General features: G+C 40.9%; 3 protein-coding genes across 4 annotated transcripts; 2 read left to right on the top strand and 1 right to left on the bottom strand.

The window, feature by feature from the left end:
- Positions 1-143: 143 nt before the first annotated feature.
- Positions 144-14,641, top strand: pigl (phosphatidylinositol glycan anchor biosynthesis, class L). The gene is made up of 7 exons (XM_006799544.3): positions 144-416; positions 2,085-2,184; positions 9,051-9,141; positions 10,208-10,275; positions 11,100-11,131; positions 12,316-12,449; positions 14,179-14,641. The coding sequence occupies exons 1-7, from the start codon at positions 158-160 to the stop codon at positions 14,305-14,307; spliced, it is 813 nt and encodes a 270-aa protein (XP_006799607.2). The 5' UTR covers positions 144-157; the 3' UTR covers positions 14,308-14,641.
- cenpv (centromere protein V) lies at positions 14,464-18,319 on the bottom strand. Of its 2 annotated transcripts, none has more exons than XM_006799542.3 (6): positions 18,213-18,319; positions 16,518-16,599; positions 16,320-16,412; positions 16,100-16,169; positions 14,995-15,109; positions 14,464-14,778 (listed from the first exon to the last, which is right to left on the bottom strand). In XM_006799542.3, the coding sequence occupies exons 3-6, from the start codon at positions 16,409-16,411 to the stop codon at positions 14,645-14,647; spliced, it is 411 nt and encodes a 136-aa protein (XP_006799605.1). In that variant the 5' UTR covers position 16,412; positions 16,518-16,599; positions 18,213-18,319; the 3' UTR covers positions 14,464-14,644. The 2 variants fall into 2 exon arrangements, with proteins under 2 accessions (XP_006799605.1, XP_006799606.1); XM_006799543.3 differs by lacking the exon at positions 18,213-18,319 and adding an exon at positions 16,802-16,945.
- A 211-nt stretch (positions 18,320-18,530) lies between these two features.
- On the top strand, positions 18,531-20,843 carry ubb (ubiquitin B). Its single transcript, XM_087847151.1, has 2 exons — positions 18,531-18,662; positions 19,314-20,843. Exon 2 carries the CDS (start codon positions 19,322-19,324, stop codon positions 20,693-20,695), a length of 1,374 nt encoding a protein of 457 aa, XP_087703277.1. The 5' UTR covers positions 18,531-18,662; positions 19,314-19,321; the 3' UTR covers positions 20,696-20,843.
- The last annotated feature ends 243 nt before the right edge of the window (positions 20,844-21,086 follow it).

The following is a 21,086-nucleotide window of genomic DNA, read 5'->3' as shown; positions in this document are numbered from 1 at the left end:
AGTTGTTGAGTTAATTAATACATGCCTAACGTTAGGAACAGTTAAAAGACTGCGCGGGGGGTGTTGTTTTAGTGGGGGGGGGGGGGGGGAACCATGGAACCATTTACACTTCAGGCTTTTGTTTTTACACGGATTTTATGCGGTAACGGTCAAAATAATGACTTTGTACTTGGCTGTCATCATAATTTTGTCCTATTTGGCTTTGATAAAATGCATTTTTTTTCGACATCGGCGGACTTTGGTGAAGTCGTTGAAGCGTGCATTGAATGCTCCATCAAGCAGAGAAACAAACGGCGAGAATATCAGAGCTCTGGTCGTAACTGCGCATCCGGATGACGAGTGTATGTTCTTCGCGCCAACGATCATACGACTCATTGAATTAAATGCCACCGTACATTTGCTCTGTTTGTCTGAAGGTACGATGACAGCACACTCATATTTGCATACTCAAGAAAAAAAAACAATATATAGATACAGAAAATTAAAATTAAAAGTGGTCCTACCTGCTAATCGGATAGAACCATATATTTATATATAGACCAATTAAAGACTTGTACCCGCTTTTTTGTTTGTTTGTTTGTTTTACTGTCAATTAAGGTCACACTAACTTTTCTCCTCTGCTCCTTGTTGTTCTTATTTGTCACCACACCTCAAATCCAACATAAATGTATGCACACAGTGCAGATCCAGGCAGAGGACAAATGAGTGAACAAACCGTAACTTCAAGCACATTTAATGATTTATCCATCCCGTTTGAGTGCATGCAATGCTCTGCAGACATACAGGAGCTCCTTAATTTTCCAGCAGTTATTACACTACAAGAATACCAAGTGCTCATGGATCTTTCAGGAGTACAACACCAATTCCTAAAAAGTTAAATTGCTGTGTAAAACGTTAGAACACAATTCAGTGATTTGCTAAGCTCAAAACCATATTTTACGCATAATAGAACATAGAAAACATATCAGATGTTTAAGCTGAGAAAATATACACTTAAAAAAATCACTTTGAATATGACAGCAGTAAGACTTCTCAATAAAAATGGGACAGGGCAATGTTTATTACTATACACTATCCCCTCTTTTTCTTTTAACAACAAGCAGTAATCACAGTAACTTTACAAGTTTCCTTAGTCCATTTTAAATCAGCTTTGGTCCAGAGAAGACAGCTGCGTTTCATAATTTTATGATGACCAACATTATTCTGAAATTGTTTCACAATTTGAAAACATAGTTTTGCAGACAATGGAAGTTCTGCTCATTGTTACTTCAGAGAAACTCCCTCTTTAATATTTCTTATTATACCCAACCACATTCATTCCTTCTTGCCAGTTAACCTAATTAATTGCAGTTTGTTTCTCCATTAGTTTTTTTTTAGAACTACTTACATTTTTACCCCTATGTTGCCCCCTTCCAACTTTTTTCTGACATGTTACTGCCATCGAATTCAAAATGAGCTGATATTTTTCATGAAATAGTAAAATCCCTCTATTTAAACATATAATATATTACCTGTCTTCTATAGTGAAGAAAATATGGGTTTAGGAGATTTGCAAATCATTGCATTCTGTTTTTATTCACATTTCAGACAGCATTCCCAATTTTTTGCAGTTTGGTTTGAAATATAAAAAAAAAGTATAAGAACTGAAAGAGAACATAATCGATGTACCTTCATACCTTCCCTTATGTTGTGAACTATGTTCCTTTTCTGTATGTCTTTGCACACCTCCCTGTTGTCTGTGTGGCTCGTCCCTCTTTTTATTTTACTTCTTCTTCTTCTGTTTTGTTTTTGAATTTTGAATGATTTTAGTACCTACCTTAAGCCTACATCCTTTGTGACAAGCACTGCTTAAGTTAAAAACAAGTTGTCAGGTACCAGAAGTGCAATCAAAGCTTCCCAATAAGTGGTACAAGAACAAGAAACATGGCTGTTGTTCAGAGTTCTCTTTGGGAAACCCCAGTCCTGTTCCAGAGGCCATCTGTACGCCACCCCCATATTTAAAACTATAAAAACGGCTAATTATATATAATCTACTGTGATGATACCATATCTAACATCTAATGTGACCTCTACATGTTACACAGGAAACTACTACAATCAAGGAGCTCAGCGTAAAAAAGAACTTCTGAACAGCTGTGCCGTGTTGGGGATACCAGCATCCAGAATCATCATAGTAAACCACAAGTAAGAAGCCATCTACCCCAAGCATGCAACATAAAAATAACAGTCATTCAGTTTTTTGCCTTTCACAATCAGGGAGTTTGTGCCACTAAATATACAGATGTGTGCGTTGTCCATTGATGTATGCTGCCTTCAATTCAAGGAGTCGGGTCTCAGCATGTGTTCCTGCTGGAGCTCATCACCCCCTCCCTGCCAACCAGTGTCTATAAGAACAAATAAGAGAGTTAACCACAAATCACAACCCTCCCATTCTCACTGTGACAGCTCTGATGTAGCCTGACCTGATATATTACCTTTGTGTCACAGGGGAAATATATGAGTAGGCTCTGGAGGCAGCGATGGGTCAGCCCTGTGGGACAAAAGGCTCTTTAAAGACCTTAAAAATTCCAGAATCAGTCTATTGATCCTTTTATCCATTTACAGCTTGTATATACAGATCTATTTAAATGTGCATCTTTGAAAGAGTCAAGTATTTATAGAACAAATTATCATTTAAGTATCTTTTTCGTTACTTTTGAAAGTCTTTGGAAGAATATTTGCCTGTTTGTACACCCGGAGCAATCAATCAGCCTGTTTAAGCAGTCACAAAGGATTAGTTAGTGATCCCTGGGAAAAAATAACTGGGCACACTGGGATGTCTGTACCGGAGCTGAAAGTATTTGTTGGAAGTTTTATCATGTTAGTTGCATGATGATATTTTTCTCCTGAGTACGGAATTAAATTATATAAAATGGGACGCGACCTAAATAAAGCCCTTTATTCTTCAGTATTGTGTTCAAAAGTTGACATTTATGTCAATTAAAGGTTCAGTGATGTGTACGAGGTGATCCTTTTAGTAATGCTAGTTCCACTGGAAAATCTATAAAAATGTGTGTCTCGGGGAGGCAGGGGTTAAAGAGAACTGTGTCACTCTTTGGTGGCACAACAATTTTCTTGCGGAAAGAAAGATGCCCGTTCATTCCAGTTTTGTTGCAGAAACACAGAACAGGTTATGCTACAGCTAAAAGCACAATAGAAGCAAAAGCCGTGCATCATAAGGATTTTAGTCAACAAATGAAAGTCGTCTGTCTCTGCCTGCTGGCGAGGTCAAGTTACACAGAAAAGGTAATGGTAAAGAGTATTGTTTTCCCCTCTCCTGTGGATCAACTGTGCACCTTTTCTTGAAAATGTTGTGGTTTCTAAGAACATCAGGTCTGCCTACATGTGAGTGTCTCCATGTTGGCTCACCAGGAGAGCTGTATGAACTCTGCACTAACCTGGAACTCAGTTATAAGCTGGCAGACTGCCCAGGTTGTCTGCCCTGGAGAGTATTGTGTGTGTGTGTGTGTGTGTGTGTGTGTGTGTGTGTGTGTGTGTGTGTGTGTGTGTGTGTGCGTGTGTGTGTGTGTGTGTGTGTGCTTTTTTTGAACTCGCATGCACACACTTCCCATTTTATCATCTTGTACACACAAAATATAGCTGAACTTTGATCTTAGGGCTCTCTGCACGTCTGCTGAACTGGAGTGTGGCCCATTTTCCCTTTCTTTGTATTTTGTTGTTTGCCCAAAACACACACCTAATCAGCACTTTAAGAGCCTGAGTTCCACTCTCTGACAGTCAGCCTCTCTCGTGCTCTCTCGATCTATCCCACCCCTCCTCCTCTTGTCCATGTCTACTGAAGGCAACTGCCAAGGACTGTGGGATACATTTTGGCCACGCTGTAAGCACTGCTAATGTAGGTCATTCCAAAATGTTTTTCCCTTAGTGTGTCTGTACACAGCTAGCCAGTCTTTGGCTTTTTGCTCTTAACCCCCTCTGTTCAAGTTCAAAGCTTGAAATCTAACACACAATAGTCAAACAGTGCTCAATTACACAGGCAATTCTTTTTTTTAGGCATAATCTCAGCAAGGATAGGGCTATGTAGCCATCAGATTTAGAGGCTTTTTTCTACGATTTGAATAGGAGAATCAGTGTGCGTCTATTTGGGCACATCTTTTAGCCGCATTAAGCTTATAATCTTCACGTTTGCCTAATTTTATAATCTATTTTTTATACTGAGGTGTGTTTCTAATATTCATAAATATTGGATACTCATGTGAACACATATATGTCATTGTAAATCTCACTAAAATAAAATTGTTTGGCGATGTTTGGCGATCATTATGTGGTTTGTCAGATGGGTACAGGGAGTGATACTGATAGCTGATATTAAGCACCTGATCCCCTCCAAACAAGGAAGTAAGGGGGGAAGTGAGCAGAATGATTTATTTAATTGGTTGATTATTTTGTGCAGGTTTTAATAAGTGAATTCTTTTGTACATCAGTGTGTCAGAAAAGTATGCATACTTGGGTTCAGCCTCTCAGTAATTTTTGAGCCTTATTCACAAAGTTGCTGTGTTATATTAGAGAGGATTGGGAAAGATCCAAAGAATATAAAGAAATATTACAATTCTTCTGTTTTTGGTCCCTCCAGCTGTGAAACATTGATCCCATATGCTTTAGTCATTGGGGAAAATAGCTGATGTTTAGAGCCACAGAGTTTTTGTTGGATTATTGTTCGATGTGGCTCCTTTTGTAATGCAACCACTAGCTAACTAACACTAAATAATGTGCTGATTGTACATAATAACCCCCACTGGTCACAGCAGATGGCTGCCCCTCCTCTGAGCCCGGTTCTTCCGGAGGTTTCTTCCTGTTAAAAGGGAGTTTTTCCTTCCCACTGTCACCAAGTGCTTGCTTATAGGAAGTCATCAGTTGTTACAAAGGGGAAACTTGGCAATGACAACCAAAATCATTTTTAGATCAGTTTGTAAACATATCAGTTTCATCTCTGAAGTTGGTTATTTCCATATGGATATTTATTGGAATGACTCACTTTTGAAGCCAGCCTCAAGTGTCAAATAGAAAGAACTGCAGTTTCTGGCACTCTGGTGGGCCACAACGGTACTGCAGGTGGGCTGTAGTTATATTTGGTGGTGATTTTGTGATATTACTCATTACTCTGACCTAAATTTACTGCTCTTCTTTTGAAGTTTGTTCCCCAGTGGCAGGTGAGTAACACTTTGCATGTGACTGGGTAGCTTTAGCAATTTTTAACCTACGGCCTCTGTTGTTTATGTATATTTGAATGACATTTTTTTAAGGAAATACATCACTCTCTCTTGTACTTTGATTAGAGTGAAGATTTAAGATTGGGTGGGCCCTGTTGGATTTTCTGTTTTTTAAGAAGGCCGTAGGATTGTGTTTTTTATATGTCAGATTTCGATGGTACTCACTCACAACTGTGTTCTCCAAGATCACAGGAATAACATGCGCCTTCTTCTTTACATTATGATTTTCCCTTTAGTGCACACTGAATAGGACAGCTGTGTTGACAGTATCTAGGGGCCCCGGTGCATGTTGGGGCCTTTGTGATCAAGCTCAATCTGAGCACGCTCTGCTGCCTCTCCACTTGCTCAGGCATTACCTCTTTCTGCTCCCTGGAACTTGATTATAGCTGCTCGCTGCACAAATTCAGCCATTCTTCTTCTTCATGACATTATCTATCAGACTAAAGTGAAGTCTCACTCTGTCTGGCTCACCTCATTTCTTTGTGACTTCAATAATTGTACTTCCCTGTTAACATATTTCACGTGTACTCAGAAAGCTTCTCGCAGAAGTAAACAATCAACTAATAGCGTCTGTTGTCAATTGGATTAGTGTAGTTCTCTGTAGTCATGTAAACACAGAGCTCAGCACAAGTTTCAGGAAAGGTAAGTGGTACTCGCAAGCAGAGACAGCACATCCACACACAAGCATTAAATATACATTGATCAGTGGTTAAAAATAGTCCTGGCTGATTTATAAGCTCATGGCAGGGCCAAGTAAACCGTGATGAGATGTTCCAGCCCTGCCACTGACCTCTGGCTATACTTTTACTCAAGATTCATTTGTCAGCAGCACAGACCGGCCTCTGTGTAGTCACACTGTTAGTTTTCCATTCACCGAACCTTGCAGCCAACAACAAATTTTGAATTTTGTCACATTAAATCCCTCTTTTTCTGCACAAATTACTTCCAAAACAACAGTAAGATAATAATTTCCATGGTGAATAGCACACACCTATTCCATCATGGTTCTTTTTCTGCAAGTAGTTAAATATGGGTAAATATTGGCCATACCTGCAGCCGCACATGTCTGTAAATTATAATGAAACGTCGCCTGTAAGCTAGTGTTGTTACTATAGTTGTAACTGCCTTATTACACGGGGATATTAGGGGCGTACAATTGGCGCGTAGTGGCATCTCAGCCATTCCCAGCAGGACATATAATCTGACTGTGTGGACAGAAGTCTGGCAGTTGCATAGACCTGTGGTCCATGTGACCAGACTAAACAAGCCCTCTCTGACACACTCACACACACACACACACACACACACACACACATACACACACACATACACACACACACACACACAGAATCCCTTTAGTGGGCCAAAGTTCAACAACTGCATACAGATGCCTGCAAGCAATTAGACATCCACATGCAAAGCTGCAAAAGGGAGCTGGGGAGGTTACTTTAGGACATTTTGCACTGTTGCCATGGCAAAGCTGACACTCAGCCTACATCCTGCTTGAGAAAGGTCAGGTGTCTTTTATCTTTTGTTGTTCTTTTTTTTTTTCTTCTCTCCTCCTTCCTCTCCCAGCTTTCGCACAGCTACAGTTATCGAGAGTCATTCAAAAATGTTTTGAGTAATAAACGATTAAATGCAGCAATGAGAATAATGCATCATGAATATCTCACTCTGGCTTTATTCTCTTTTAGCCCAAAGCAGGTCCATACACACTGCTCTTATTAAATGTAGGTCACTGGTATCCAAGTGCAAGAGTGGGGCATTCACTCGAAGACAGACAGTTTTAAACTATCTGTGAGCCCCTAACCCTCTGTCCCTCCTTCTGATGACACAGTTAGCCCTCCAACCCAACCCCATCCTCCACCTCTTACAGCAGAGCCTGACCACTCGTTGCTCATTGTTAGCAGTGAAGGGCAGGGACGCAGCTGCTGAAACACAGCCGCACCTACCCCCATTCCATGCACGGTCTATATACAAGCCTGCAGCTAACAGTTAATCAGCTGGTGATTTCCTCAATTAGTTAGTTGCCAAGGAGACAAACTATCAATCTCCAAATGTTCTGGATGGCTTTGGGTGCAAATTTTACCAGAGATGAGGCTTGGCCCAATTTAGAAGTGATTAACTTATGGAGCTCCAGATTCAGGAATTCTTGGAATGTTTTTCAACTTTGCAAAATAGGTACATTTTTACTTTGTATCTTCACAAATACAATTAAAATGAAATAAGAAAAAATGTTACACAAATTTACACAATACATGGAAATCTGAATATTGGATTTGAGAACAATGTGTATGTATTTCACCTTCGTTCATCCTGTAAATAGACTCAAAAAGGTTCATACTGGAGAATATGCAGGTGGCAAATGTTTGCTGTTTTTAACTTAAGAAATGTTGGCAACTGGCTCTACATACTTGCATGCATGCATGCAGTCTCACATGTTCCACCCACATGTTAGCCCAAGTGTAAAACAGTATGTCATGGCATTGATGTATCTCCCTATCTATACGTTTCCCTTGAAAGAAAAAACAAAGTCAATCTATAAACTACTGTTCTAAATATTTTTATTTCTTCCCCGCCTTTGTATTCGCACATGCCACAAGTTTCCTTGTGCTAGAAACATTTGTCAGATATTCTGGTCCATATCGGAATGACAGCATCACACAACTGCTGCAGATTTGTCGATTGTACATCCAGGATGCAAATCTACCCTTCCACCACATCACGAAGGTTTGACTGGGATCTGGTGACTGTGGAGGCCATTGAGTGCAGTGAACTCATTGTCAAGGTCATGATATGAGCTTTGTGACATGTTGAGTTATCCTGCTGGAAGCAGCCAACAGGATAACTCAGAAAGGGATGGACGTGGTCAGCAACAAACACGGGTGGCCTTTGACATTTAAACGATGCTCATGGGATGGTGGCGCTTATTGTGGTCTTCTGCTGCTGTAGCCCATCTGCTTCAAGATTCAACATGCAGCACATTCAGAGATGCTCTTCTGCATACTATGGTTATTATGAGTGCTTATTTTAGTTACTGTTGCCTTCCTAGCAGCTTCAAACAGTCTTCTAGCCATTCTGCTCTGACATCAACAAGAAATTTCACCCAGTGGACAACTGCTCACTGGACATTTTCTCTGATTATTCTTTGTAAACTGTAGAGATACTCATGCAGGACAAATAAGCCGTTTATGACCATCTGGCACCAACAACCACGCCACATTCAAAGTAACTAAAATCACATTTCTTCCCCATTCTGATGCTCAGTTTGAACTTCTGCAGGTCATCTTGGCCGTGTCTACAAGGTTAAATACACTGAGGGATCGGTTGATGAGATATTTATGTTAATGAGCAGGTGTACCTAATGCAGTGGCAAGTGAGTGTGTTTATATTGTGTTTCTTTTTTTCTCTGTCTCTCGAGTTTAGGACATTGAACAACATAGAAAGCAGTGCTTCCGTTTTATAGCCTAAAGAGAGTGTGCATGTTAGTGGGCCAAGAGAGTCAGCAGGCCAAGTGTGATGTTTGATGTGCACTCTGTGGAAACGAGGGCCTCCAGGCGTTTCAGATATACACAATGCTAAGGGCCTTCAGACCCATAACCTCTGTATTTCCCAGCGCTCCCACATGTTTGCATTCTACAACAGCCCTTCTTCTTTTTTTAAATAAAAGCTGTTTTGAATGTTCAAACTGGTTACAAAGCAGACACTGTATAACTCTGTTTTAATACTGACTGGATACATAACCGCAGTCCCTTTCTTCCTTTTTTTTTTGCCCTACAGAAAACTCCCAGATGATCCCAAAGCAGAATGGAGCGTCTCATTGGTCTCCTCTGAAATCCTGAAGCACATAAGAGCTCACTCCATCAACATGGTACGCCCCACTCTGTGTTTGGTTCGTGCCTTTCAAAGAAGTGGCTTTTGTGTCATTTCCTGTTTGGTGTCACTGCACAATTTCCCCGCCATTATGAGTTAGAAATACATGTACTGTATTGTTTTCTTAGTACATTGTGTTTTGGGACCACAGCTTCCTTGTTGATTATCCCAGTTTCACGGTGGTCTGCATAATAACCTTGTCAGCTGCCATCCTTTTCAGTTCTAACTAGACTGCATTTTGAGGCTCCTTGAAGCCAGGGGGAAATGGCCTGTGCTCTGTGTGTAAGCAGAGATTCTTATCATACTCAATGCAGTTCCGCACTATTAGTTAATGGGAATGATGTAAACTGAGAATTGGACAATTTCTTTCTCAGCAACAACAAAAATAGTCACAGAAAGTACAGCAGCAGTAATGGCGTGGGGTGGGGGTCTTCATGGTAGAAAATGGAGAAGCACAACTGAGTTATTCTGCTTTAGCTGCTGATCTTTTTTGGCTATCAAAGATAACAAACAAACAGGCAGTCTCCTCCCATCCTGTCACGCGCCACAGCCAAAAGCACCTTTAGTGAAAAAGTAACTTAAAGAGTCCTTTCAGTTGCAAAGAAAACATTTTCTCTAATGAATATAAGCAGGGGAAAGCACAGAGGAAACAGACTTCCATTTCCTTTTTTCCAACTGAATGATGTTGTTTCTTTGGTTGAACTGTTTTTGCACTTAGATGCAAAGATCATGCGTTATTTATAACATATTGGTTTGGCTGCTTAAACTTGTGCTTGATTGCAAAGTCATGGTAGAATATCGCCTGAGCAGAGCAAACATTTCAAGTCTTTTAGTTGAGTTTTGTTCTCTTCCCTTTGACCTGATTTTTTTTTTTCACCTGTTTCCTCTGGTGCGCAAGCATGCATGCACAAAAAAGGCTTTTAAATATCAGTTGTCGGCTGCCAAAAAGCCTCCACAGTCACACACAGAAACCTAAGAAAATCTTTCTCGCTGCCTTTGCCTCAGCTTCTAGATACCCAGACTCTGGCTTTTCACCCACACAGTGACGTATTTTGTTGTTTCAGGTGCTGACCTTCGATGGAAGCGGCGTGAGCGGCCATGCCAATCACATAGCTATCTATAACGCCGTCAGGTACAGGAAAGACTTTAAAGATTTTTGCCATCAGGAAAACCTTTTTATTTAATTTTTTCAGTTCCTTAACTTTAAGATGCCATTTTGAGGGGATACTCTGTGACTTAAACACAGAAAGCAATTCACCCTGCTATCATTAAACACAATCCAGGAAAATGCTGAACATTTGGACCCACATCAACATCCATCGTTCCAAATGTTTCCCCACAAGTACACACACACACCATGTTTTTCAGAATTGGTCTGTTACATAGCTGAGAGGTCATCCAAACAGAGTCCTCAGAGGCACTCGGCTCTGCTCCCAGCGAGCAACAGTAAATCCTGTCCCTGAAGTGGTGAGGTGGGAGGGCAGCTTTGGTTTGGAGAGGCCGGCCAAGCAAGAAGTTGCATCAGACTGTTGGTTTAAAACAACAAAAAAAAAGAAAAGAAAAAGTGTTTTGCACACTGAAGAGAACATCACAGTCCCTGTACCACACTTACCTGTCTGTGCAGTGAGCCGTGCTCTTTTCTCTCATAAGGCTCTCTGTTCATTTGTGGGCCTTAATGAGATTTGTGCTCTCCAGATCGAATCTGGAAATTCCCATTTGACTGGAACACAAAGGGGGGAGAGGCTGAGTGCGAGTTTCATAGCCTCTAAATATTGACAGTGTGCTGTCGTTTTCTGTCAGCGTGTTAATAACCATTGCATAAAAAAATGCAAGTGGAGGAAAACTTCCAAAAACCTCCCAGCATTTGATATATCCTTCGACAAACACACACGCAGAGTGGCCACTTCCATGACATTTTCTGTGTGCAGCACTGATGTTCACTTTTTTGTCTTACAGGCATCTCGCTTCCACTGGAGAAGTACCCAATGGTAGGTTTGACACTGGGAGAACTTTTAAGAGGTTTCTAAGCTTAGGAGCGTTAGATTCACCGATCACTCTCAGAACAGTCGTCTGTAAAAGTAATTCTTGGGGTACTTTATCCTGCTTACAGTACAGTATGCTTGCTGTGAATATGTTCATCACCATGAAAGCTTTAGGTAGCACTTTATATTAAAATGCAAAGTTCTTTCACAGGGGAAACGCCACCTCTCCAGTTGCGTTTTTGCAGAGAACCATGCAAAGTACACTGGCTGGTTTGTTGATGTACAGCGCCCTCTACTGTTCATAAAAGCTCCATGAGCATTGTATCTCCACTAAAGGCGTTGGTCTGTTGGTGGCAGCGTGAAGAATGAATTGGACCTAAACTCTAAATGTGATCAGAATGTACCATCAAACTTCTGAAGACTTGTTGACCGCAGATATTAGAATGTCTTTTGTGTTTCTTTAAGAGGAATCTTTTTTAATTTTGTTTATTTAAAGGAATTTCCAAAATGACTAGATTTTCACTTTGTGTTTCTAAGTTCTCGTGGTGATAAATTCTGGGAATTCTTTCTAACAGAATGTAGAAGGAAAAGTAGGACAGTGAGGTGGGGGGGCATGCTACACAACCTTATTTGCTTATCTGATAAACATTACAGCCCACAGGCCATATCAAAGCATAAATGTTTGAGGAGAGAGGTGATAAGAAACAGACATTCAGGTAACAATGAACCCACACCATAAACACAAACACACTTGTTTCTATGGTGGAAGCTCGTCAATCCGCTTTGCCCACATGAGCTCAGTGGATGATCTTGACCAGCAGCATGCCATTAACTGGTTCTTTGTTAGTAGGAATTTACACCTCAGCTGTTAGACTGGTCTTACAGTAAAGGGGAAGTAGATGAGAATTCAGAGTGACATTAATCCTCGTCACTCAGCTGTAAAACAAAGCTCCCTGCTCTTTTCCTAAACCTCTAAGGTTCACGTGTTTCTGCCACAAGACAATAACTGAAAGAAGTACTGACAGTTTGTGTTTTTGTGTAGCATAGCAGTACCAGGCATTCTCACTTCAAATGAACTGTATCACAAACGATGACGATGTGCTGGCGTGGCGCCTGGACGATGGCCTGGTTAATTGTATGCTTCTGAAGTAAGCATTTAAAAACATTAACAGCTCTGTCTTTTCTCCCAGACTGCACTTTGCTCTCCCTGGTGACCGTTGGCCTTCTCAGGAAGTACATCTCCTTCCTGGATGTTCCCCTCAGCTGGTTTCTGCCCTCATGTGTCTGCTGTATTATAGGCTCAAAGCCCTACAAGCAAGCCAAAGTAAGCCTCCAAGTAGAGACTGTGTGTTGGCAGGACTTTATGTTCTCTACTCTGAGAAGTGCACACTCTAATAAGATCATGTACAGTCTACACTAACACTCAAACTGTCCCTGTTTTTGAAGGAAAAGCACATTTGTCAATTATCTGTTATCATTTCCAACAGTTTCATTTTATCTAACATGAAACTGTTGGAAATGTTTTCATGTTATATTAGATAACATGACACTGCTGTTAATGTGACTGAGGGGAGAATGGACCGGGAGATCGACAGGCAGATTGGGCGTGTCTGCAGTGATCCCCACATCGAAAGGAGTCAGTTAAGGTGGTTCAGACTTCTGACCAGGATGCATCCTGGACAATGATTAATGGAATCATTATTACAAATAATGTTTTCCAGTAAAATATCTGCATTTAAGATAAGATAACTCTTTATTGTCATTGCACAGTCATACATAGTCAGGGGTGCACATAAGTGGTCCGCAGGTGCACATGCGCTGTCAAAATAAAGAACGCGCACCAGATAAGAAGTTGCAACGCGCGTTTGCGTACATAAGATTTTCTGGATGAGGACAGACATTTGTTCAGAAATCTTAAAGATGTCGAAGAAGCAAGCTCCTTTAAGCAATTACTTTGGTGTTCCTCCACCTCCAAAGAAATGTCAGAAGGAGTCCGAACCAAAAAAGAAGCGCGTTTTCTCAGAAAAGTGGTTGCAGGAGGTGAGCTGGCTTCAAACAAATGATGAACGCACAGAGAAGTGGTGCAGAATATGCCGTGACAATCCCACTCTAGCAGACAACTTCTTATCTGGTGCGTGTTTTTTATTTTGACAGCGCATGCGCACCTGCGGACCACTTATGTGCACCCCTGTACAATAGTACAATAGTACAATGAAATTGGAAAACTGTCCCACGGCGGCACTACATACAACACGACACAACACTGTAACTTAACTTAGTAATAAAATGAAGAATAAGTGTATAAGTATTGCACACTATTATTATTGCACCTTTTCTAATACTGTTGTTCAGCAACCAGCACACCGGTGTTCCAACAATACATTATTTCCTAATGCAAGCTATAAGTAAAAGTGATCATAAACTCTTTGTTGTGCTGATTACAGAAACAACAGCTTTGGTTTGGATTATAATCATCAATTTTTTACCCCCTGAAAGCCTGATAGGTGTAGTAACTCTTGAAGCTCTTTTTAGAAATGAGTGGTTCTATCATGTTTCAGCCCTGCTTTTAGACCAAAATGACTGGATGTAGATCAGAAGTTAGCGAGGGTCGTCACTGTCTGTGCAGCTCACCTTAGAAAAACCCAGAAACTGTTCTAACAGGCATCAAACCACATTTTTATTCATATGCACTGAGGTGTCAAAACTTGTCATTTGGGGTACAGAGGTCGTCGAATGTCGTCTTGATGTGGGGAAGAGTTGCTGGTTTACTGACTGACGAGTATTAACCTTTAACAATTTCAAAGTAACTAAATGTAAACGAAAAACTGATTTTCTTACAAAAACATGGACATTTCTGACTGAACCCAGTTTTGTGTGTTAGTGCTGAAAAAGCAAGCCATAAAGAGGATGGAAATTACCTTGTCAAGACACTAAGTACATTGGTGCTTGTGCTGCTGTTTGGACCACTGCTGGCTGTTTGTTATTTGAGATTTTAACATGTCAACCTTAGAGTTGTATTATCTCCCTTAAAAACAACTTTGTGTCTTTTTCAGGCTGCCATGCTGTGCCATCGCACTCAGCTGCTGTGGTTTCGTTACCTCTACATCACGTTCTCACGCTACATGTTCATAAACACATTCCAAACCATTGCTCAGGGACCAAAGAACCTGAAGATCTATTAAAAGCTCTGATGCACTGATTGCCACATTTCTTACACTACAGGGAATTTAGAAGCTGTTTACAAATGTCTTTGATACTCTGTTAATTGGTGATATATATTTTTCTTACACACTGTTATTTTTTAGATAATATTTAATAATAGAAGAAACTTCTCATCCTTTTTTGTTACAGAAAAACTTTTATTGACACAGTCACAACACTGTATTAAAATATAGAGTATTTAAGCTTTTCCAAGGGGTTATGACTTTTTTTTACTACTTTAAAGACCAATGAAAGTACTGTTGAATGTTTCTGATGTCATGCTGATTGAAAAATAAAGTTTCTTATATGACAGTAGCGTTAGTTTTCCTCTGGTTTTGACATGTCTCTGATAGTTTCGTGAACTTGCATACTTTCTTCCCACTTCTCCCCACAAAAGTTCTCCACTGTGACACTGTGCACAGTACCTGGATCCAGACAATGTGGAGCAATGCCTAATTGAGATGAAGACATGAATAACAGAAGGTTGTCATTTGATTTGCATTCAAATCCCACTGTGAACATACAGTTTCTGTTTGCTACAAATAGCATAAAAACATGACATTAAAGAGACAACTGGGTTGGTTGGTGTGGAGTAAACATTAGCGGGGTGTTGAATTCTGTTTACAACACATGAGACCAAGTGTGTCGGTGAGTTGTCAGGGTCATACCATATCCGTCTGGGTTGGACCGTGGTGTGTAGAAACTTTGAACTCCACAGGTTTTACAGAAGGTGTGTTTTGCAACATGAGTGTTAAATGTGTACGTGGTCAGATTTTCCAAACCCTAAGAATGAAAAAAAAAACAAAATATGCTAAAATTCAATGTTCATTTTAAATATCCAGGATTGTAGAAGTCTTGAGTCAACCGTAATTTTGCTAGGAAAAATAGGTGCAGTAATTTATTTTAATATATGTGCAAACATACATGGAAACAGTATATAAGGCAAAAGTAGATTTGAATGACTTTGAAAGTCAGTATTTGGTATAGCCACCTTTATTCTTCCACACAGCCTGAATTCTTCCAGACGAACTGTCCTGTAATTTATTTAAATAGTCTTCAGGAAAAATTGTCTGGGATTTTTTTTTTTAGGAACATGACTTTCAGATACTGCTCATCTGCTGGAGACAGGCCTGCCAGTCATTCTTTTGTCCTCCACCTTACAAATGGTAAATGGACTGATTCTTATATAGCGCTTTTCTACTCTCCCGGAGTACTCAAAGCGCTCTATACAACATGCCTCATTCACCCAATCACACCCATTCTCACAAGCACTTTATCTATACTTAGTGCTTTCTAATGACATTCATACACATTTATACTCCGATGGATGCATCGGAGAGCAAGTTGGGGTTAGTATCTTGCCCAAGGATACTTGACATGCAGACTGGAGGAGCCAGGGATCGAACCACCGACCTTCCGATCAGTAGGTGACCTGCTCTACCTCCTGAGCTACAGCCACCCTCAACCCTCAGTTTCCTCAATTTTTTTAAGGCCAAGATATTCCATGTTTTTAGCTAACAGCTTGAGTTAGGTGCTATTTTATGCTTGAATGATTCATAGATTCATAAGCCATAAGTGGCTTCACTAATAATTAATTCCGGCTTTTTGACAACCTTCAGAAAGCCTGAAGAATTAATGGTTAAGACCACTTTGAAAAATTATAAAAGAGTCAGGATCCTTTGGAAGCCATACATAAAAAATAAGGGTGCCTCTAGACTTTTGCACAGTACTGTATATTGAATAAAACAATGCAATTCAAGCAAAGTTCCTTACCTGTAAGAGCGTGAAGCGATTTTTTGGCACAATGAAATGATGATTTTGCTTCTTTGTGCAAATGCTGCAACTGGAGAGAACATATCAGTTCATATGGATTAAAGTGTATGTGCAGCATTGTTTGAAATGCCTTCAACATGGCATGGATAATATATTTGAAAGTTTAGGCTATGTTCCAGAATTACTACCTAGTTTCTATCATTGAATTAATTGTTCATACTTGCAATGAAAAACATGGAGGTCTGGGGAATTCCAGACTTCAAATCGCACAGCCCCACAGTGGCAGCCACCTGTATGTTTCACCAGGTCCATGCTGTAATTGAATCAGTATAAATACATTTACAGTGAGATTTGGTAAGGATTCACCTTTTTAAGCCACGTGAAGGAAAATGCTAGAATGTCTCTATCCAAGTCTTACGTAAAGTTCAGGTTGAAAGGGTGTCACATGTTAGTTGTGAAACTTGCTGACGTGGAGCTCCCAACCAAAAGTTCCAGTCATCCTGCCATGGAAAACAATGAACCTGATTAAGTGCGGCTCTGATAAGAACCACATTTGAATTGATAAAGAACCTTTTACCTACAGAAGCTAAGCTTTTGATTCAAACACAGCAACTCATGTGCTCATTTTATATTTAAAATAAAAGTCAGATTTCCTGTTTTTCCAAGGTGTGAACATATTGATTCCATGTTAACCAGACCTACTTTCTGCTTGCAATCTTTTCCTGGAACACTTTGAGATAGTCCACATAACAAAGGGCAGGGCGAGGTACAGCAGGCTTGCACAAACACATTCCTCAGAGGCAGAACTAGATCGGCCAGATGCCCTGCTCTGTGTTGGAAAGCAAAGGCGTGGTGCATCATGAGTTGGGTTTCATATGACACAGTGCCAGAGGGGTGGGCTAACAGAATGCTGTGACCCAAATACATATTTTATTTGAATCAGGGCTCTCAGAGCTGCATTATAGCCAAACTCCCAAAAATAGAAACCCACAAGGCCCCATGAGCCCAGGCTGATTTAGTTTGTAGTGCTACCTTAAATAGTGGTGGGTGCTAAAAGTGGGAACTGATCAGTAATTACAGTCCTGGAAATAAACTTTGGAAACCAGGAAATACAAAAAATTAGATGCTCTAAACAGATATATCACTTAATGACGTGCAGTCATTCCCTACAATGTTCAATCTGACTTTAGCTTGTTGGAATTTTCTAGTCTCAACTGGGTGTTGACAACATGTCGAAACTAGATGAACTCGTGTTTTCTTGATGTTGCTCATGGAAATAAAATGAAGAGGTGTCATATTAGCTGACTCAGGTAATATGACTCATACAGGTTTATCTCTGCAGTGGAGACTTGACAATGACCTGTCTGTGCATGTGCATCATGAGACTAAAGAGAAACATACTACTCATGCTTTTACTTTACAGTAACTTTTATGTGCACATTTTCACTGATAACAACTAGATTCAAATAAACAAAGCTAGCATTTGAATAAGCTACTTAATTTTAAGTTACACAGTAACAGATCCCTATAAGTTGGCAACACAGAAAACAGCACATCAGGTCTGCTAAAACCTTGCTTATCATCAACGTTAGGTGTGCATATACTGTTCATCTAGGCATACATGGTGTGCCCATAATCAGTATTTTGTACTGATGTCCTGACTATTTATCATTAACGCATTCTTTTTTTTTTTTATTTAGATGCGCAGTGTAATAAGGATGGCTTGCTAAAAAAAATAAATGAGGTCGGCCATAGAGGCGAACTTCCGCCTTAAAATATCCTGCTGTCGCGTCAGCTGCTATTACATTTACTAAGCGCGTTGCCATCTGTTAAAGGTTGAAATATCTGATAGAGATGAACAGAATTCCCGAGTGTACATGTCAGTCTTTGGTGTGTTAGTCATACGAATAGTCATTCTGACATGGCGAACTCTTATTTTTCAATCTATATCCATGACGCGACGCTTGAATGTGACACGTAGCCTATACTTCTATAGCCTGAAATATATATAATGGTTTGTCGATTTATGTCACGTTTAAGCTTCTTGTTTTAACCTTATTGTCATAACCAGTCATTGGACATAACCATAACTTTATCATGAAACGTTACTTACTGTAACACAGCAACCAATCGCTGATCAAACAAACAACTGTGTCATCCAATCAGAAGCTCGGGGAAGATTCCCGTTGCTGTGCTGGTTCGAGCAAATTCCGGAGCCAGAGCCGTAGTGCGTAGATTATATCATTCCGCGGGGGATGATTTACGAGCGCATTCTTGCAAACGTAATAGCTTTGACTTTGGAATAATTACGTTTATGAGTAAATTGATTTAAAATATATATTATTGTACAACTAAGTTATAAATATTGGACTTATAAATATTGAAGCGGTGACTTTTGGGAGGGTGGGAACTACTTATTAACGCGGATGGAGATTTCTGGATGACGTATGCACCTCCATACTATATAACACACTGCTAGACATCGCTCCCGCAATTCTACGCGAAACAAAAAAGAAAGACCATTTCGTGTCACAGAGCAGTTTTTTTGCCTCACTTACCAGTCGTAAGTATTTTCCCATTTCTATATCTTTTGATATTCCAGAAACGATTGTTTGTTTTTAATATGTTGCATTAGTATCATTGTATTGAACGATATTTGGGTTGCGCTAACAAGAGCTAACAAAGGTCTCCAAAATACAGTAGTCTTTCCGAATTATATTTTTCTCTTATATAAAGTTAATACGTATTTCGTCGTCGTTTCATAGTCGATTTTCTTTCGTTTTACTACCCTTTTGTTACGCAGCAGCGTTTTGGTAACGTTCGCTTACAGCAGTGACTCAACATTTCCAGTAACCTCCATTACCGGCTGCTGAACAAAAGGAAGGTCACTGAGATCTCAAAATGGCGCTTGGGCTGAAATGGCTCCTGCCGTTCTCATTCTTAGGCACTAAATAGTAATATTATTTAATACTTTTTTTTTAAAGAAGCTTTTTCTTTTTAATCCATATTTGAGCTTAAACTTAAAGTAATGTAATTTCTAATGCATTTATATTTTTTTTTGGGGGGGGGGGGGTAAAGAGCTTTTTAATCAATAATTCATCTTTATCTATTTATTCATATTTATCTGGTTTTGTGTGTGTGTGTGTGTTGGAGTAATGTCGAATGTTTTAAATTGCTTTTAATTCTTAATTAATATCAATCAAATTTTATACAGGCGCAAACATGCAGATCTTTGTGAAAACCCTCACTGGCAAGACCATCACCCTTGAGGTTGAGCCCAGCGACACCATCGAGAACGTGAAGGCCAAAATCCAGGACAAGGAAGGCATTCCCCCCGATCAGCAGAGGCTGATCTTTGCCGGCAAGCAGCTGGAAGATGGCCGCACCCTCTCTGACTACAACATCCAGAAGGAGTCCACCCTCCACCTTGTCCTGCGTCTCAGGGGTGGCATGCAGATCTTTGTGAAGACCCTCACTGGCAAGACCATCACCCTGGAGGTTGAGCCAAGTGACACCATCGAGAACGTGAAGGCCAAAATCCAGGACAAGGAGGGCATTCCCCCCGACCAGCAGAGGCTGATCTTTGCCGGCAAACAGCTGGAAGATGGCCGCACCCTCTCTGACTACAACATCCAGAAGGAGTCCACCCTCCACCTTGTCCTGCGTCTCAGGGGTGGCATGCAGATCTTCGTGAAGACCCTCACTGGCAAGACCATCACCCTGGAGGTTGAGCCCAGTGACACCATCGAGAACGTCAAGGCCAAAATCCAGGACAAGGAGGGCATTCCCCCTGACCAGCAGAGGCTGATCTTTGCCGGCAAGCAGCTGGAAGATGGCCGCACCCTCTCTGACTACAACATCCAGAAGGAGTCCACCCTCCACCTTGTCCTGCGTCTCAGGGGTGGCATGCAGATCTTTGTGAAGACCCTCACTGGCAAGACCATCACCCTGGAGGTTGAGCCAAGTGACACCATTGAGAACGTCAAGGCCAAAATCCAGGATAAGGAAGGCATTCCCCCCGACCAGCAGAGGCTGATCTTTGCCGGCAAGCAGCTGGAAGATGGCCGCACCCTCTCTGACTACAACATCCAGAAGGAGTCCACCCTCCACCTTGTCCTGCGTCTCAGGGGTGGCATGCAGATCTTCGTGAAGACCCTCACTGGCAAGACCATCACCCTGGAGGTTGAGCCCAGTGACACCATTGAGAACGTCAAGGCCAAAATCCAGGATAAAGAGGGCATTCCCCCCGACCAGCAGAGGCTGATCTTTGCCGGCAAGCAGCTGGAAGATGGCCGCACCCTCTCTGACTACAACATCCAGAAGGAGTCCACCCTCCACCTTGTCCTGCGTCTCAGGGGTGGCATGCAGATCTTCGTGAAGACCCTCACAGGCAAGACCATCACCCTGGAGGTTGAGCCCAGTGACACCATCGAGAACGTCAAGGCCAAAATCCAGGACAAGGAAGGCATTCCCCCTGACCAGCAGAGGCTGATCTTTGCCGGCAAACAGCTGGAAGATGGCCGCACCCTCTCTGACTACAACATCCAGAAGGAGTCCACCCTCCACCTTGTCCTGCGTCTCAGGGGTGGGCAGTAAAGAAATAATTCAATACAATTCCATTAATGTTGCTTCCTTAAAATAAACAGGTGATCGTATAAATGCCTTGTTTCAAAATTGTTACCCACTGCTAAGGTTTTAACCTTTTGTGACCAAATGTTGCATATCAATAAAGGATTGAACGCCACTTAAGTGTTGCTGCTTTTTGTATATGACAGACAGCAAGAGGGTGTGAGACAGTGATTTTTTTTTTTATTTTTATTTTTTTGAGGGGGGGGGGGGATGGTTTATGCAGAAAAAGAACAGGCCTGCAAACTTTAAACTTTTCTCCTGAATAAAACAAAACTATAATATGTCTGCCTTAAACCATGATTCATGTAAAGCTGTGGCATAGATTATAACCAAAGCATAAAATGTTTTAGAACATACT

This window comes from Neolamprologus brichardi, chromosome 10 (assembly GCF_056152115.1).
Source record: "Neolamprologus brichardi isolate AB-2024 chromosome 10, ASM5615211v1, whole genome shotgun sequence".
NCBI classification, from domain to species: domain Eukaryota; kingdom Metazoa; phylum Chordata; class Actinopteri; order Cichliformes; family Cichlidae; genus Neolamprologus; species Neolamprologus brichardi.
This window is presented reverse-complemented; position numbering and strand designations above follow the sequence as displayed.

Excerpts from the sequence above, each read along its gene's own strand:
- pigl (XM_006799544.3), top strand. The coding sequence starts at position 158 with ATGACTTTGTACTTGGCTGTCATCATAATTTTGTCCTATTTGGCTTTG. Across the intron at positions 2,185-9,050 it reads ATCATCATAGTAAACCACAA|AAAACTCCCAGATGATCCCA; the intron begins GTAAGAAGCCAT and ends TTTGCCCTACAG. Across the intron at positions 12,450-14,178 it reads AGCCCTACAAGCAAGCCAAA|GCTGCCATGCTGTGCCATCG; the intron begins GTAAGCCTCCAA and ends TGTCTTTTTCAG.
- cenpv (XM_006799542.3), bottom strand. The coding sequence starts at position 16,411 with ATGGACCTGGTGAAACATACAGGTGGCTGCCACTGTGGGGCTGTGCGA. Across the intron at positions 16,170-16,319 it reads CTCCATGTTTTTCATTGCAA|TTGCAGCATTTGCACAAAGA; the intron begins GTATGAACAATT and ends TGTTCTCTCCAG. Across the intron at positions 14,779-14,994 it reads GTCCAACCCAGACGGATATG|GCATTGCTCCACATTGTCTG; the intron begins GTATGACCCTGA and ends CATCTCAATTAG.
- ubb (XM_087847151.1), top strand. The coding sequence starts at position 19,322 with ATGCAGATCTTTGTGAAAACCCTCACTGGCAAGACCATCACCCTTGAG.